The sequence below is a fragment of the Gambusia affinis genome, linkage group LG18, assembly GCF_019740435.1.
Source record: "Gambusia affinis linkage group LG18, SWU_Gaff_1.0, whole genome shotgun sequence".
Classification (NCBI taxonomy): Eukaryota; Metazoa; Chordata; class Actinopteri; order Cyprinodontiformes; family Poeciliidae; genus Gambusia; species Gambusia affinis.
The window spans coordinates 6,442,743-6,461,837 of NC_057885.1; the positions used below are offsets into that span (position 1 = coordinate 6,442,743).

General features: G+C 39.0%; 1 protein-coding gene across 5 annotated transcripts; it reads right to left on the reverse strand.

Annotated features, from left to right (window-relative positions):
* Positions 1-4,334: 4,334 nt before the first annotated feature.
* On the reverse strand, positions 4,335-19,094 carry LOC122820779. 5 transcript variants are annotated; one of them, XM_044098379.1, is made up of 19 exons: positions 18,891-19,094; positions 17,964-18,039; positions 17,234-17,299; positions 16,985-17,044; positions 16,831-16,905; positions 15,518-15,577; positions 13,682-13,741; positions 12,624-12,692; positions 12,474-12,536; positions 12,267-12,344; positions 10,938-10,997; positions 10,779-10,832; positions 8,853-8,924; positions 8,155-8,220; positions 6,238-6,315; positions 6,105-6,144; positions 5,978-6,023; positions 5,235-5,649; positions 4,335-5,058 (listed from the first exon to the last, which is right to left on the reverse strand). In XM_044098379.1, exons 2-19 carry the CDS (start codon positions 18,033-18,035, stop codon positions 4,576-4,578), a joined length of 1,917 nt encoding a protein of 638 aa, XP_043954314.1. In that variant the 5' UTR covers positions 18,036-18,039; positions 18,891-19,094; the 3' UTR covers positions 4,335-4,575. The 5 variants fall into 5 exon arrangements, with proteins under 5 accessions (XP_043954314.1, XP_043954311.1, XP_043954312.1 ...); XM_044098376.1 differs by having other exon boundaries at positions 12,624-12,695; positions 18,908-19,093; XM_044098377.1 differs by having other exon boundaries at positions 12,624-12,695; positions 18,891-19,093.
* Position 19,095: the final 1 nt, after the last annotated feature.

Here is a 19,095-nt window from a genome sequence, read left to right on the forward strand (position 1 = left end):
GACAGCTCCATCGAAGGCGTGTATGCTTCTCTGGAAGGACATTTTTAGAATCTCCAACTCCCCATTTTTGTCCCCCAGCAAAGCGCACAGAAGACTCAGGGCAACATTTCTTTGCTTTCTACCTCTTGATTGACAGAGATCATCCTCTGTAATTCAGATCCGGCTCAATATTTCCCTCACCACTTCTATGGCCCCCTGAAAGGCAAACCCTGCCTGGAAAACATCTGCGTGTGACTCTAAGCAACGTTTGTTTAGGTTGCCCCTGTTTAAGGGATGTCATTTTTCCCTATTATTTACATTGAAATAAATAAATAAATATTGAAATAAATATACTGCAATGTGATTTTTGCTAACCTTTTGTCACTCTCTGAACTGTCTTTAGAAATAAATGAATATACTCAAACAAAGAAGCCTGACTTTGCACTTTCAAAACTTGAAAGAAAGCCATTCTGGTATTAACAACTGAAACGCAAAAGAAACAAGTTAGATTTTTTTCTGGAACATAACATACGCATCAGATTTGACACTATGCTTCCTTTTTAAAAAGCAGTGTTTATTTCTTTAAATGGCCTCTTGTTTAATCCAGGCCAGTAATTATAAAGAACAACGTGTTGCCTTCATTTGATTACTTGTGATTGTACTCATCAGAATCACTCCATGGTTTTGTCGTCACAAAAGTCAGAGCAAACAATCTCCCTCAGTTTAGAGCTTTGTCAGTCTTACGTAAAACACGACCCTGTCCTACAGATATTTGGCAAATGGAAAGTAACTATTCACTTCAGCACACACACAGAAGAAATCAATCGGCACCTGGCAACAAAGTATGTGCATCAGATAAATCAGAAAGCCGTCCGACCTGCTTTAGCTGCTCGGTCTTTGTCTCGTCACCTTTCTCCCACGTCAACGTGGAGCATTTCTTGGCCCGGTGCCTCGTCATGTTTGCTTTCATCAGTTGTCATCTTTCTAAGGGCACCCAGCACTTCAATTAGAGAGATGTTTACATTGTTTGGGTAATTCCGAAACATCAGTTTCATTCTTCACACATTTTTGTTTTTTTCCAAAAGTATCTGTTGCGGTGAAAGGGGTCATTGTCCTGTCGTTGAGCTCTTGAGACAAAGTCAGTTCACGTTAGTTTTTCGAGATATTTCCGTAAACAGGTTGACAAGGTGACTGAGGTGTAGAGACGTCTTGCCCCTGTGCTTGTAACTGTGCGCCGAATGTTTCCGTTTGTTAGAAGCCATTTTAGAAATCTACAGTGAGCCGTCGCTGTTTTCATTTCAAAAAGAGGAAATTTGAAAGATTTTAAGGCCGGATTTTTCAGAAACTTTTATGTTTTAGACTCCAAGATCTCCTAGTGTTTATATTTTAAATTTCATTCTGTTCAGCCACAATCTACTCTCATCAGCTTACTGCAATCCGAGCAGTTTTATTTTTTTATTAAAGCATATTTACTTTTCACCAAACACTGTTTAAATTGTAAAATTTGACCAAGTGTTTTTGGTCTAGTTTATAGTTAAAATATCTTAGTACAGTTGTGATAAGATGAGACTTAACTTGCAATTAACTTTCCAGTAAGATATAGGAGCTTATTAGTCAATAATTCATTGATACTGATGAAAAAGAACTAGTTTCACAGGCAGATTTATTCCACTTATAACATGGGGAAAATGTCTTGTTATATAAGAGAAATAATCTGCCAGTGGAACTAGTACTTCTTTAAAGACATATTAAGAACTTATTTAGTTAAAAACCAAATTACAAGCAGTGATGGCATAGTTACTTTGAAAAAGTAACTTTAATCAGACTACTGATTACTCCTTGAAAAAGTAACTTAGTTATATTACTGACTACTTGATTTGGAAAGTAACTAAGTTACATTAAAAGTAACTTTTTAGTTACTTTCAGCAGCTGCTAACAACAACGCTCCGCCTCCTGTGAAAATCACATTGATCTTTGCCAATACTTTTTTGTAAGCTATTTTATAATGGTAACATCAACAATGTGTCTCCACTGATAAGGTTGAACTGAAGAGGAGATTGTACAAAAAATAAAAAACGTGAGTAGTTTGTGTGGTCCACTGTTGTCTGGAAAACTCTAAGAAGAATTTTAAAGCCCCCCACCCCCCAGCCTCCAGATTCTGCGTTACGGCCCTGCGTTTGGTGTCACAGCACACAGAGCTCCTCCTGCAGTGCCACAGCTCAGATGGCTGCACAGATTTGTGACATTTATCTTAATATTAATAATTAGAATGGCGTTAAGTTGACGTTATAATTATTGGCAACTACGGACACGTTTATTCGTGGCTGTTTTCACGTTTATTGCGCTGTTCATATTGGTCTCGATGTTTGCAGTTTTCTGGAGCGCAACGCGAAGCTCGACGTCATTCAGAGGTAATAAGTTAACTTTACATTAACAAAGACACAGCGGGACGGATCATCCGGGAAATGATGGACAAGGAGAGACTGAGTAAAACTACCTTAATGACGGACAAATTCTGGAATTTATTATGAGTCTCTGCTTATTTCCAAACCCAAATGAGCAACTTCACGTTCAAAAACGAGCCCAAAAAGGCGCAACCCACCACTCATTAAATTTGCAAGCGACTTAAAAAAAATGAAGCCCAAAGCCACTTGTAATAATCGGACTTGGCGACAGAAACTCAAAATAGTTCCAGTTTTTACACCAACAAAATGCGCATCTCCAGCTCATTTTAGCAAGTTTTCTTATGATGTTTCTAATAAAACAATATGAAATTAAAAGAGGATTTTTCAGTATTTTACGCAGCTCCTACTGTAGTTATGACGGCCGGTGATGATAGTAATCTAGACACACATTTAATGTAATTTAAATTACGGGGCACTTGCCTTTGAAAGACAATGAAATTTGCAAAGGAGGTAAAATGTGCCTAACACACAAAAGAGGTAGATTTGAAAGAAATAAAACCAGTCTAAAACTATATAAACAATTTTGTTTAGAGGTTCATATTGCTTAGTCCTTTTACATGGACAAGTCCACTTTTCCATGTCAACCCCTTGACAAGGGGTCCTCAGACCCACATGACCGACAACATAGCAAATGAGTTTTTCTGGAACTGAAACTTCCTATTTACTATAAATGTATCTTCTGTTAGACTGAAAGGCAGATTTTCAGTCCAGGTTCCCATTGTAAATGAGATCTTGGTCTCTTTGGGGTTTTAGTCTGGTTAAATAAAGAAATATGGGGTAAAAAAAATTCTTAATAAAAGACTAGAGTTAGTTTTGATTTGTTGCAGTGGGTTTAACCACAACACAACCACAAGATTTATGTCAGCCAACACTGAAGATTAGATATTTGTTTTTTTTAAGTACAATAGCTGAACTGCAGGTATTACCAGTAAGCGCCAAGATTGGGAAGGATGATTTGAGGTATGAATACTTGAATGACATAAACACAGTTTTACTGTCTGACTCAGCCTGCTCCAACTACCGGGTAGACAGAGTGACAGACAGGAATGAGAAAAAAAATCCCCAAAGTGGCTTTTTGAACATAAATCTTGTTCGATGAGAAGGAAGCTATCAAAAAAAAAGACAGTTCCTGTATTTTGTTTACCCAGGCTGAGTGTTTTTGTACATCAGTGTGCAATTGTTTTCATAAGTTTGAATTCTCACAGTGCAAATCACCTCTATAGTTCATCAAAAGTACAAACCTCTTTCTGCCAGTCTCAGTGGAACAAGATGTGTTGTCAAATTTTTTACTTTTCTATTTGAACTTGACAAGTTGTAGCCTCCTTTCCCACTAACCAGAAAAGTCGGCTCTGTTACAGTGAGAAGTTATTCGACCAGGTCAGTCAGCCACACTGGGTGGAGTAGTTGGGTGTATAATTCCTCTTCCATCTGGACTTAAGTTAGGGTGAGACTTTAAAAATATCACTTTTATGACGTTTTGAGTGGCGAGTGTCACCTGGACATAAGCACGAGGGCACCAACTCTGTTTTTCAACATTCTTGCAGCTAAAAACATTCCTTTTCTTTGGCTGTGATACAAAACAACATCTCAGTGACTGTAATTATAGGCTGCATTTTAACTTCCTTTGTTCTATTGTTTCCAGTTAACCGTTCATGCTGGCAGCATCTATTAAGGTTTGGTTCCTGACAGAATAGGTTTTTTTTCCCCGCCTGCCATGCTTTGATAAGGACGGCCCTTCCACAATTTTTCAGGCCTTCATGCCGGCTCTGTGGCGCGAGCACGCAGTGTTCATGCAGCGTTTACTGGAATATTCTCTGATCAAAACCAGTCTCCGCGTGTCTCTGCTGCCTGGTTACGGCCTTCCACAAGTTGTGTCATTAGCCAAACATATAAAATGTAAATAAACCACTTTTATTAAAAGATGAAAAGGCACACATTTGGAATAATTACAATAAAATATTTTAGTCAAGTATATTTAAAAGAATCTAAGGAAATATTTTAGAAAAAGTAACATTACTCTGTTGAGTAAGGATTAGAAAAAAAAAAAAACTACCAAAGCTGCTGCCCCATTTTAGTTTCTTTGTCTTGTTAAAACCGGGATACTTCATTTTAAACGCGTAGCCACCATCCCTCAATCTTCAAGTTCAATAAGCTTCTTCAGGTCAGACTTCAACATCTCCTCATCCTCCCTCTCCTCTTCAACCTCCACCTCTATCCCGTCCATAGTTTTTTGCAGCTCTTCTTTGATTCGGTTCAGCTCCAGCAACCCGTCCTGCAGGTCCTTACACACCTCTCGGATCTTGGCGGCGAACTCCGTCTTGGCGCCCTTTTTCAGCTCCATGGAGTCCTTCGCCAGGAAGAACACGTCCAGGGCCAGGAAGAGGCCCGACATGACTCCCGTGGTGACGCTCATCACCTGCGCAGCTTTAGCAGCGCCGCCGGCGACGCTCAGAACCTGGACGGTGCTGATCAGGCTCTCCGTGTTGATGACTAAAGCCTTCCCAGCCCGACCGCCTTCCTTCATTACGTGTTTGACGTTCTGGTTCAGGTGCTTCTTTGAGATGTTCTCGGCATACTTCTCAAAGTTCCACTCCTCGAGCATCTCCATCCCTTCCTGAAAAGATTTGCTTTTAGGATTCGGCATCTGACATATTTTTAAACAACTGATGCTAATAATCATCACACAAGGGGTTTTCTTTGGTGGAAATTTACTTTTTTTTTATCCACGATGGCCCCAATCTGCCGTCAAACTAATGTACTTCATTGTCTAGAATGTGTGCACGCTCTGACCTGCAAGAACTCCAAGCAGTCCTTGATGTCCTTAATTTCATCCTGGTAATCTTGGATCATCTTCTCCACCTTCTTGCGGTCGGTCTTTGAATGCAACGTGTCCGTGATGTTGGCCGAGGCAGAGGTGACGCCGCCCGCCGTGGCGATGCCGATGCCCACCGCTGTGACGATGAGTGATGTACCCGCCGTGAAGGGCGCCAGAATGAGCCCGGTGATGGTGGTGATCGACCCGGCGACGCTGGCCACCCCGCCGCCCACACTGGCCGTCACCGTCTTCTTGTGGAAGTTGTCCGCCAAGTCGGCCAAGGAGAGGAGCTCCAGGATGCGCTGCTGGAGGGAGGCGCCGCGCTGGTTGAAGAAGCGAACAAAAAGACGCACGGCCATGAAGACTCGATCGGCGGCTTGTTCCACCACTCTATTTAACGGAACGAGAAACGGGGGCGGGGGGAACATGGCAATTACAAATATGCATATTATGACTACTGGTTAAGTTTGGTAATGTTCCAAGCAAGGTTCTAAATACAGTTCTGACACACACACACTTTGGATTGGGACTCTAGTTTGAAATGTATGATCATCGATGGAGATAATTAGAAAAATAAATCAATAGACACAGCTATAGAAGAAACCATAAAATGAGAGAATTTAAATCGCAGTTCAAACAAATATCTTAAACTAGCAATTTTCTCGCTCTTCATCTTAAACCCTAAACAGTAAAAGCCAACATGCTTTGTTTGACATACTCTTCAGCGTCATCATTCTGGTTCGCTTCGTTCCATTCATCCCATCCTTGGAGTCAGAGAAGACAAAAAATGTTATCTTTATGAAGTTTCAGCTGCACTGAACAAAAACTACTGAGAGCGAAGCTACCTCCAACAGTTTTCCACCATGAAAGAAGGCCTTCCTCATCCTGCAAAGTAAATTTTTTTTTAATTGCTTTTCAAGATGCGACTGGCTACTCAAATATAATTCATGATTCGTAGATCAAAAGAAACAGGCGTACGTCCAGAGGGTCCAGTTGTGTTCCTTCACCAGGTACTGGTACTTCGGCCAGCTGTAGTGTTTGAACTTCAACGTCCTCCTACAGCGAAGATAACGTATTTTAAACTTTTTTTTTAAAAAAAAAGACCAAATGACAGCATCGAAAAGATTCAAATGTCCAATTCAGAAATTACACATCCTAGTAAAATTGTCTCTTCAGTGAACTCATGTTGTGTTTTTCATGTCAGATCTCATCAGATGATAGCAGTGTTCAACCTGTTAATAGAAAACCTAAATGTAAATGTATTGATCTACTAACTTGTCCTAACCTGATCTTGGTGAGTCTTTATTCAAGAACAATTTCTCCGTATTCATGCATTTAGAATGTAGTTCAGTTCACTTCTGTTTATTTATATAGCGCCAATTCACAACAATTGTCGTCTCAGGGCAATTTACAAAAACATAAATAAATCATTTCAATTCAATCGCCGTGAAAGTAACGGCAATTGATCATAGTTATCAAACGGTACAGTAAGCTTTACTACTCAAAGTAGTTTAAATAGTTTCTGTTTAAAGGAAACCCAGAATATTGCACACTGCAAAAATAAAATCTTACCAAACGTTTTTGTTCTAGTTTCTAGTGCAAATATCTTGGTTTTGTCTTTTTTCCAACTCTACTAACTTCCAAGTAACTTTTCAGTAAGAAATGGCTGCTTGTTTTAAAGGAATAATTTCTTACAGATAAAATACTAGATTTGTTTCCCCACTTATAACATGGAAAATATGAAATAATTTGCCAGTGGAACTAATACTTCACTTTCAATACTAAAAGATTATTTACTTTAAAAAAAAAAAAACTAAAAAAAACTCCCATCTTCCTGGAAGGTTAGTGTGTTAGTTTTGTCTCATTTCAAGTGTGCAAATTTCAAAACAAAACAAGAAAAAACCTAAAAGATTTAAGCTCAACCCTCCTTGAGTGAAAAACAAAAACAACCTTTCATCTGATGATCATCATCTGACAAAAGTATGTGAGGGACATCCACTTGCCAACAGGAAATGCAGCGACATTCCAGGAACACAAAGACCTGGTTTTTCCCTGGAATATTCCGGGTTCATCGGGTTAATAGAGGGCACAGTGACTTCAAGAGTTATTCTATTGTCCTTTTCGGAATCATAAAATATTCTGAAACTGTGTCCTTCTAGGGGCTGCACAGTGGCGCAGTTGGTAGAGCTGTTGCCTTGCAGCAAGAAGGTCCTCGGTTCGATTCCCGGCCGGGGATCTTTCTGCATGGAGTTTGCATGTTCTCCCTGTGCATGGTGGGTTCTCTCCAGGTTCTCTTCCTCCCACAGTCCAAAAACATGACTGTCAGGTTAATTGGTCTCTCTAAATTCTCCCTAGGTGTGTGTGTGTGTGAATGGTTGTTTGTCCTGTATGTCTCTGTGTTGTCCTGCGACAGACTGGCGACCTGTCCAGGGTGAACCCCGCCTCTCACCCGGGACGCAGCTGGAGATAGACACCAGCAACCCTCCTGACCCCATTAGGGACAAGGGTGAACAGAAAATGGATGGATGGATGGTTAATTAGTGCAAAATTTATAGAAACCCGACCCAAAAAACGATTTCGGAAGAATTCTTTTGATTATGAAAGTCTGAAAGACAAAGACACATTCAAATGTTACCTTCACAACTAGGTCCTGTTATGCTGTGGTGCATTCAGTGAGTAACAATGGCAGTGAAGATTCAACTTAGCAAAATCCTAACAGTCCCCACTGTTGTGTTATTCTTGAAATACTATGAAAAATATCCTATTATTATTATTCCCAGTGTTAAGATGTTTTTCCAGATAATCTAAAGAGAACCACATGATAGGAAAAAAACAAACACCACCACTGCAAAAACGGGTTTTCATAAAGATTGGGTAATGTTTATGGTGACCAACCTTAGTCCTCTCTGTTGGCTGGTTTCTCACCTCAGGCGTGGTTTCAGCGTCTGTGTACCAAATAGTCTGGAGAGGACAATGGATTAGTTTGTTACTAGGATCAACTTAAAATAAGTATTTTTTTTTTTTTTGCAATTGATTTTATTGTACAGTATTCTCTAAATAAGGTACCTTCACCTCTAGATCTTGAGTCAAAAAACACCTGATATAAAATAAACTCGGGCATCACTAAGAGAAAATTGAACATTCCATCAAAGGGAAACTATTTTCCTGAAACAGTGTTTCCCAACTCTGGTCGTTAAGGCAAACAACCCTGCATGCTTTAGGTATTTTTTTGCTTCAGTCCATCTGATTTCAATTAATGACTGCTTTACAGGCATTTGAACTGCAATCAGTTAAAGCCAGAAACCTCTAAAACATGTAGGACAGTCTTGCATAAGAGACTGATGAAGACTGATGATATCTAGACCCTCATGTCAAAAACTGATCATTTAAAAACAAACAAACACCACTATCAAGTAACATTGCTTCCTGTGAGTTAATGACAACAACACCACCATGTGATTTTTACCCAGTGACATGCTTAGCATTGTTGTAGTGAGACATCAGACTTCTATTTTTACATCTGCGTCCATGACGGATGACAGGTCACCCACCACCACCACAATGAGAGGTGGCTCCTGTACGTCATAACTTACATGTCTCTCTATAGTGCTGTCATCCAGACTTTCAGAGCTGCTGGAGTTCTCACTGCTTATAGCTCGCTCGACCTGATGAGTCAGGGTGAAATACTGAGTCAACATCAGCTCTGTTGGTTAAACAGAACAAACTACACACACTATTGATACTAATGTAGCAAATGCAAGCTATTTTTGGTATACAGGTACAGCTCAGAAAGGACAGCTCTCTCCTTTCAGAAAGCAAAAATCAATATATCTGGATTCAATATATTTTGAGTGAAATATGTAAAGCCTTTATTGTGGCTTACAGGGTGATGGGAATCCAAAATTTGGTGTCTCATAATAGCCAATTTCAAAGACAATTTTAAAAGCACCAAAAAGTAAAGTCTTACCAAGAATTAATTATCTAGTTTCTAGTGCAAATATTTTAGTATACTCAAACTTAACTAACAAAGCAGGATATAGTAGCTTTTTTTTAAGTGAACAATTCTTCATGTTGATGAAAACGTATTAGTTCCACTGGCAGACTATTTCATTTATTTCTAGTACTTTTACCATCAATACTAAGCAGTTACTGACTTAAAACAAGTTCCTATACCTCGTTGAAAAGTTACTTGCAAGTTAGTTTTGTCTTATTTCAAGTGTACTAATATATTTGCACTAGAAACTAGAGCAAAAACACCATAAGGTTTTGTGTTTTTGCAGTGAATTTGTCAATGTTATGGTCATATTATAGTGTACACGATAAACGGGAAGACTGCTCACTGGACAGATGTCCTGAAGACAGTCATAAACACCGTCCATCAGGAGGGTAAACCACAAAAAGACATTGCAAAAGAGGGGGATATTCAATCTGCCAGATCCAAACATATCCACTGTACATTGAATGGAAGTGAGACATATGGTCAGAAATGTGAACAAGCATTACTAATCGAGAATCTGGGGCAACTTCAGAAGGAGTGGGCTGAGGGTGGAGTCACCGCATCAGTGGAGCAGGGCTACAGGTGTCTTACCTGGGCTGAAGGGAAAAAGAACGGGATGTTGCTCAATCATCCAAAGTTATCTATTCAGATTAACTTAAAGTTTCTATTTTGTTTGGTAACTATTATCGCAAAGCTGAGAGGAAGAGTGGAGATCTATGGAAAATCCACTTTGCCTGAGGTTCAATGTGAAGGTTCCACAGTCAATGATGGTTTGGGGTACTGTGGTTTCTACAGGTCTTGGTACATTGGGTTTTCTGAAGTTCACAGTTTACACAGCCGTCTACCAGGATGTTTAAAAGCCCTTTGGGTTTCCTTGTGCTGAAAAACCTTAGCTTTCCAGCAGGAATTGGCACCCATGCAGGCAAAAGCAGAACCAATAACTGTTCTGAGTTGGCCTTCAGAGAATTTACAAACTGTTGTCAAGAGGAAGATGAGAGACACCAGTCCGAAAATGCAGATGACCTATCAAAGCAACTTGGCTCTCTATTCCATCTCAGCATCGCCACAGGCTGATTGCCTTAATGCAACGTCACATTGATGAAGTCATTTATGCAAAATCACCTTTTTAGAGGCTTGATATTTCTGTTTAAAACTTTTTTTATTAAAAATTTTCTAAGAAACTGAAATTTGATTAATAATTCCGCATTTTCATTAATTTCACACCGTAGTCATCAAAATTATTTAAAAAAATATATATAAAAGGCTTGAAATAGTTCACCATGTTTAATAACCCTATACACCAGTTTCGCTTTCTAGCTTGTAAGCGACAGTAAAAATACTGAACTCTGACGACAGACAAATTCTTTGAGGTATACCTGTACATGGACTTACAATATCTTTCCAACAGTGACACACAAAGAAATCTTAAAGAGCTTTATGAGGTCATAACAAAACAGCTCATGACTACTGAACTTTCCATGCTAAGCTAAATGAGATTTGGTGCGTCCTCTGCTTTATTTACCTCAGTCACATTACAAGGAACAGATGAGTCAGTCTCACAAGCGTCATCTGTCACCTGGATCAACATAGGTCAGTGAAAAGTTAAATAAGGTTATAAACGTCAGAGGTTTACAGCTTGTGAAAATGGGTTCTTTTGATGTAACGTTCTTTACATATTTACCTGTGTGCGTGACTTGAAGGGGTTTACTTTCTGCATCATCCCTTTAAACATCCCGGGATTCTACAATAAAAACATAAAAGGACTCTGAATAAAAGAAATAGTACTACTCCAAAGTTTTAAAATCACGTCCTTCGGCACCACCTAGTGGTTATACCAAGAATTACACTGATGATACTCGTCCAAGTCAAAACCCATTTTATTGGTTTCCCCCTAATATGCCTCGACTATAGTCGCATAATGTTATGATAGAATATTCTTGATAACAAAATTCAAATAAATTAAACGTATATAGTGTCATTACATAAGGACTTTATGTGTTTATTCCTATATTTTTATGGTCATGGCTTAAATCTAATCAAACAACATTTCTTATCTTATCTTAGAAAATTTTAATATTACATAAAAACCCTTTCACTTGAAATGCCGCAGCAAGGACACAAACCTTTGGTTTTAGGGCACCAATCAGGCTCAACCAATGATTAAATCATAATGATAACATATTAAACTCAAAAATGTCTAAAGCGGGTTAATAGATATAAGAAATGCATAGCAAATTTCCAGGAGTGCAACAGTAGTAGTCAATGCAGTTAAACACTTTTTACTTCCACTCAACTTTCCATGAAAGAACCTTAATTTTTTATTTATTTATTTTTTAAAAACAAGAATCTTTTATGGCTCATCCCGGTAAGTCACAGTCATATAAGTATGTCATAACAGAACATCTTCCTTTTATTATTTTAGTTTGGTTTTTTTAATTAGTCTTCTGTAATTTTGAAATTTCCTGAAAATCTGAATTTTGGGTTTTCAATAACCGTAAGCCATAATAATCAAGATTAACAGAAACTAACATTTAATGTCTAAATTATGAGGTCCACATTCAAAGTTGAATGATTATATTCTAGTTCGTCGATTTGCACCAGTAAATACATCCAGCCAGTTCCAACAAGCTGTCCTTTGAAATCACTACATTGGGCGCCATCTTGTGGTAATGATAAGTATTACACTATTAGTGTAATGCTTTATGTAAATCAGCAGAAGTCTTCTCCCAATGAATTTTCCTCTTAGATAACAGTTGTGCGTCGGCCATTTTAGAGTTTTGTCTAAGCCTCTAGTTGAGCCACTTTGCATCACTTTTATGTCAGGAAATTTGTGTGAGGCAGAAATTTTGTGTTCAGGGCCCAGGTTTTGTGTTTGAAAGACTAAACTGTGTTCAGAGTGTCTCCCATTTAAAAACAACTGCAGTACCTAAATCTCCCTGAATTAGGAGATTAATTATTTGTCATTAGGAGCATGTGCAGATCTAAATAAATCTCAGTTCTTTGCACCAACCTGCTTCTCTGGTACATTGCTGTTGTCCATTAGGCTTCCAGAGGAAGAGGAGGCGTCACTGTGCAGAGACCGAGTATCCTGAAGATGAAAGCCAGAGAAAAGCAAAGAGAGCATGAGGAGAAGTTGTGTGTAAACAAGTCTCCAAATGTCCCTCTAGATCTCCCAAACAGCCAGGCATTACATATCTGGACTTTTTTTATAAAATACCTTTGGCTGGGAGGATTTGAATGGGTTGACTTTCTGAATCATGCTTGACATCACCCCTGGATTCTAAGTGATGAAGCATTAGAACCAGATTAGAATCTAACCTCGGCACAAACAGGTTGTCTGGAAAAGGCAGGAGAGAATGCAGCTCACCCGTTTGTCTTGAAGGTCTTTGTCAGGCTCCTGTGTGTTTGCAGGGTCACCTTGAGAATCGTTTTTGGGCTGCTTTAAACACAAATGAGAGAAGAAATTATGTATTTTAGTGGAAATGCCCCACAGAAATCCTGGTTTCAATCAATATGAGACATTTCTAGCCGTTACGCTTGCAAAAAGCGTTTACACCATTGAACTTTGTCCACATTTGTGATTTGGAAAAGACGCAGTGGAAAAGATGCTGCTCAATGAATTTTACTGGGTTTAGGCAATAGGTCAGCACAAGGACCTGCGTAGAAGTGAAATTGTAGAAAAGGGATACATGGTTTCACAAAAAATGACAAACATTAGTTTTCAGCCCCCTTTACTGTGTCTCCACCAAATACAATCCACTCTAACCAACTAGAGAGATCTACAGCTCAGGTAGGAGTTGTGGACTCCATAAATCACAAAATAAGTGGCTGGAAGAAATTTTGTAAGAATTCCTACTTTCAGTTTACCTCAAGAGAGATATCCCTAAATATATGACTTGTATTCCATGACTATATAAATCATATGAGCCAGTTTAGATTTCACTTTATCTGAGAGGTTGCCAATGCATCTCACAGATGCAAACCGACATCCCCTACCTTAGTCAACTCTAGAGAACAGCCTGGTAGAATAAAACCTTTCTAATACAAGTCAAAATGTTAAGTCTGAAACCTAGAAACTCGGTTGTAAACAGGAGCACAGGACGTCAACATGAACATTTCAAAATAAGACAATCTAAGTGAACACAAAGGTACTATGCGTTTGCTACAAACATCCTGCGTACTGATTCTCAAGAGTTACTCATAAAGAAAATGAAGTAAATGGAACAGGGTCTTATAACACAGCCCTGAGGAGCACCTACATTAATGGGCTGCTGGTTTGTGAAAAAGATGAGGGGAAGACAAAACAAGTCATGACAAAATGATAGGCAACTTAAATTTAGAAGTTAGCAGACGAGGTAAAAGTGTATCTAGAAAGAGTAGAAACATGAACATCTTTCTAGGATATAAACCTGAACTAGTCGATACCTGTGCTGAAGACTTGAAGGGATTTACTTTCTGTATGGCTCCTTTGAACATACCAGGACTCTGCAACACAAACACAGAGCAGCCAAAGACAAACAAGTCAACATCTTCAAGTAATCTCATTATGAAGAAAGCAGCATCTGTTGGAGATCTTTTACTAGCTCAACACAAACAGCACTTTGTGTAGGCAACATCGAGTTCTGAAATCTCTCAGTCAGCTGAGATTTCAGTGAAACCACCGGTCAGGCAGCGTGATCATGGTAAGACCTATTCTCCAACTCCGAAGGCAATCATTTTTTTACTTTGGCCTTTAATGATGAATAAAATTGTTTATATCTCTTGAATCTTTTTACAATCTTTTTACACAAATTACCTATGGTTTTCTCAGTCACAGAGTGGAGGGATGGAAGATATCTGCTGTGGCTGTTTATGGTCCTCCCAGAAAGTGGACCTCATCCCTAGTCGAGTCTTTTTTAGACCTCCAACAGGTTTTAATCCGCCACTGAACAGCCTGCCTGTTTAACAAATGCATCTCCACAGCCAGATGCTTCCACTTTGTTTACAGGGTAAACAAGGTGAACACTGATTACTCCGCAAAACGGGGTGATGTGCATTACTAGTTTGGTTTTTCAACACAAACACGTAGCCCAAGAAGGTTAATGTTGACCTTCTTCAACAACAGCACCTTTGTGGTGCCAAACATGTAAGAGACACACAGTAACATGCACCTGTGTCTAAACAATTCATTTTTTCAGAACAGCTTGAGGCTACAGAGTCTGTTCCTACACGACTGGGAGCCAGTGCACAATGCCATGTTCACGAAGACATGGATGAGTGAGTCTGATGTGGAAGAACCTGACTGGCCCCTATGCAGCCCAGATCTCAATCCAATGGAACATTTTTCCAGGTGAATTAGACCTGATAATGCAAGGCAGTCTATCTCATCCAGCAGCAGTGTATGACAGATCTGATTCTGAAAGAATGAGTCAGAACACTAATGAAACTCAACCTCAAACCTTCCCGGAAGAGTTGAAGCATATGGTGGAGAGGCATCGTATTGGACCTCAGTGATTGACAATAGAACGCAACCTGCTATAAAACACAAGGCATTTTGTTTGGGCCATTACAACAGTGACACTATTCATATCATACAGAGGATTTGATGAGTTTTCCATGAACATAGTCCACACATTAAACCATGCTCCACTTTCTAATTCTGATCCATGCACAATTCCAATGACAAATTATCAGGAAACTTGTGATTTGTTCTCATTTTGGTTCAGAAGGTTTTTCATTGCCACGCAAGACACAAAAATACTACCCTTGAAGAAATCTACATTAAAAACATGATTAAAATCACAATCACGGTGAACTCCACTCTGTAGACTCACCTCTACTATGACGTCTCCCAGTCAAATACAAAGAAGGCGGAAGTTTTTGGTTCTAAGTAAATTTTATCAAATAAAATTTTATAAAAACATTTATAAAATAGTGCTTTATTTGATAAAAGCACTATTTTTAACAAAGCATTAATATTGACATTTGGTTTTATAAGAAGCGTGAACTATATGTTTATTGAGTTGGACCTTCAGTCTTGGTTGGACCGGACTGTTTAGAAAAGTACTACACTCCCAAAAATCTGACTGGTGAATATGCAGGAGGAACAAATAGGGCATAACATCTCATTTGAAAGAAAATAAAAGCTGTTCAAAAGGAACAAAGGAAGAGCTATAGTTCCCTGCCAGAGTCAGAAATGGGTGCGATTCTAAATAGGATATGGAAAAAGGAACAAAGACCTGAAACAAAGGATTTTGGGTTACGTTTCAGCAACTTCCCTACCTGAGACGAGTTTGGGCTCTTTTCTTGTTCCAGTGAGTCCGAGGACGGAGCTTTAGGCACCTGAGTGAGAGGGCAAGCTCAGTGGAAACTTTACGGTCTGACACAGATCAGACCGACAGGACTGCAGTTACCTGAGAGGTGGACTTGAACGGGTTCACTTTCTGCATGACTCCTAACAGTAGTCATCCTAACAGTAAAAGTGACATGGGCATTTCCCCATTCACCATGAAACTTCACACACAAAGCTGTTCTGATTGGCCCAACACGGTCTGTTGTATAACAGTTAACCTCTGGAGCATACATTTTTGTTCTCAACTAGAAAACTGAGGACAAGTGGAGCCTATTTAGAAAGGTCAAATATATATTAAACTAGGAATTCTTAAAGTCTTAAAATTATGAAGCAAATCAAAATCTGCCTTGCCATTGTTTTTTTGATAAACATGTAATTTAAATACACATTTTTCTAAAACCAAGACAGTTCAGGATATGTACTGTGTGTGCCATTGTGTTTTACATAAAAATGGATTGTTTTGAAAAAAATGAAAGAGGTAAATGGGTCAACCACCAGGACTGTGCAACCATTCAAATCTTGGCATCAAGGAACAACCGAAGGCTGAGAGACAGGGATGATAGTTAATGTGCATTGCAAAGCAGGTATTGTTTGCAATGTTGTACATTATTATTACAATAAATCCCTCAAAATGTTGTGATGACAAATTTAAGTTCATGTCGTCCACCCCTAGTGCTCAGTTTCTTTAAGAAAATGTGCAAAATGACACCCCAACTGTTCAAATGATATATCCACATTGTTAAACGAAAATATTGTGAAAATAAATGAACAACATAAAAAAAGAGCTGATAGTTTGTTAAAGTATAAGTTCAATATTTTCCAGGATCCAACCAATCTACCTGGCTTTCCTATTTGTGAATTAAAAATGGCCTCCATGCCATTTCACTAAATCACAAGTCAGTATTTTATTTTACAGGTTAGCATTTTGTCATCTGTTTTGTTTTGTGCTGCATCTTTATCCAAGTCTAATGACAGTCTTATTCCATCTCAGTCAGAGTCAAGAGACATTCTTCTAAGAGTTACCTAGACAAGTTAGCGTAAATCCTATTTAATTTTTTATGTCACCTAGCTCTACTGTAAAAAAGGTTCAATTAAATTAGTCTTACTGGTGACACAACGATAAGAACTCCAGTTTTCTGATACTGATTTGAATTGAAAGCAACCTGACTGAGTCATTAGCCCGCCTTCTGAACATAGATCCTCGTGCCTTTTCAGCGAGACAAACAAAACAATCACCGCTTACCTTTGTGGAGTCTGTTGCCTGTTCTAACGATTCAGAGGAAGAAGTTTGGCTGACATTCGAAGACGAAGAGGTCGCCTTAGTAGAAGAAACACGTAAAGTTATGCAAGCCAAAGAGCTATTGGTTACTCATTAAACGAAACCTTTGTTTTTCTACCTTTGACGTTGAGCTGAAGGGATTGACCTTCTGCACAACTCCCATCACTCCCGTCTTTTGCTGCTCCCAACACAAACACAACAAAACCTCCATGAATTAAAACAAACAGAGCTTACCGACTCTCAATTAGAGGCTAATAGACAAGTGACATCTCACCTTTTGTCTTTGGGTCAAGATCATTTGTGTTTAGAAGAAATAAGGGATGTAAGTCCACTGACAGTGTCTTTACATTCAAGTTTGAACATTTACCTTTAGGGCTGCATTTGATTCAGGATCCTGCGTTTTGTGGCTGTGTCTGACGGCGTTGTCCAGCTCCTAATAATGCATATAAGCCTGTTAAGCCTGGTCTGGAAGTTATTGTTACAAGTCATATGGTGAGAAGCTAACCCTGGGTTTAATAGAAAGGGTCAGGATACACAATGCTTTATAGTTTGTCGCGCATGGAGGTGCAGACAAGTCAGGGTACCTACGCTAAACCTTCGTCTCCTCTCTAACAGTGCCAACAATGGGCAACAGATGAAGCTAGCCTGATCTGATGACCCACATTTTGCTTTAGGACATGTGAGTGGTGGGGCTCATGTGTGTTGCTAGGGAACACAAAGTACCAGGTTGCACTATGGGACGCAAGCAAGCCAATCGAAACTGTACGACGATTTAAGGAAAGTTCGGCTAAGAAACACAGATGCTGCCAAACGGTTATACCATTTATGGAAAGAATCATAAATCTGAGAATAAATGTAGAATGGCACATGAATGATTTTAAAAGAACACAACATAAAATTTTAAGTAAAAAAAAAAATAGAAGGGATCTGTTGATCGTGCAACATCAGCTTAAAAGGATCTGCTAATTGAGGTCAAATACCACACCTTTCGTGATCTTTGCAGCCCTTCCTGGCAGCATTACGTAGTAGTCATAATGTTACGCCTGATTGTTTCATGCAAGAACAAGCACATAGGTTATTGTCCTGCATTTCCTCACCTCTTTAGTGGGTCTTGGTGGAACCACAGGACTCTGGGCCGGAGACCCGTTGTCTCTTCTGAACATGTTCATGGTGCTGCAAGCAGAGGTGAGTAGTAACCAGTTACATTTACTTGAACATTTTTTGCTTTTAGGGGTAGATTTACTGTACTGAACATTTTACTCTTACTTGAGTAATGTTAGTAGGAATTATTGCTTTCTGACTAATTTTACCTGCTGCAAGTTACTTCACTGAATCAAGAGCAAACATGTTATAGAAAAATACAGCAGGTACAGACACCTAAAGTTTACTAAAATTAAGATATAGGTTATTGTTTTTAAAAGAAATTGATTTAGAAGAGTGTTTCTTCTGCTTAAAGTTTATTATTTTGCCGTTCATTAACTTTTTTTTTTCCATTTTCAAATATCAGAATTTGTATAAAGCTTTACCTTTTTGTCCGATAGCATTTTAAAATATTAAAGCAGAGGTTACTCAATACTTCAGTAGCATGTAGCATTTTCTACCTACCTAAAGCTGCGAGCATGGCACGATGAGCTCACAACAAATCAGCATAAGCAAATACAGAGTTTGTACTTACGCCTCCGTGCTCATGTGTTTAAATGCACTCGGACTTTTTACAGTTAAAACTAGACAGAAATTGCCTTTGAAAGTTTTGTGATGGGGCGTGACGTAGAGACGAAGTGTCTAGCTGACTGATAACGTCACGTTGTAACTTTCTGCTAATGAAAACAAAAAGGAAACAGCTCTAAACTATACAACAACGTCACCTTTTAAAAAAGATTAAAAATAAAACATCCTCAACCTGCTTTCGTAGCGACCTTTATATAATATGCAACGGAATGCGGGGCGACACAGACACAAAACTGAGCGAAAAGAGCCAACCTCAGCCGTGCAGTCAGACAAAAAGCCAATAAAAGCCGGCTTACAGCAAAACAACACGAACCAGTTGTTGAACTTGGCCAGCTCAGCCCTTCACTTCCTTTTCCCTTCTCGCCGAGCAAATGAAGGAGGCAAACCGGTTTGGCCAAAATATATATATATATAAAAAAAAAAAAAAAAAGTTGAGGTGGACCCAGACAGGAGTCACATTACAGTTTTAGCTGCATGACGGTAAACAATAGGCTGACTGTG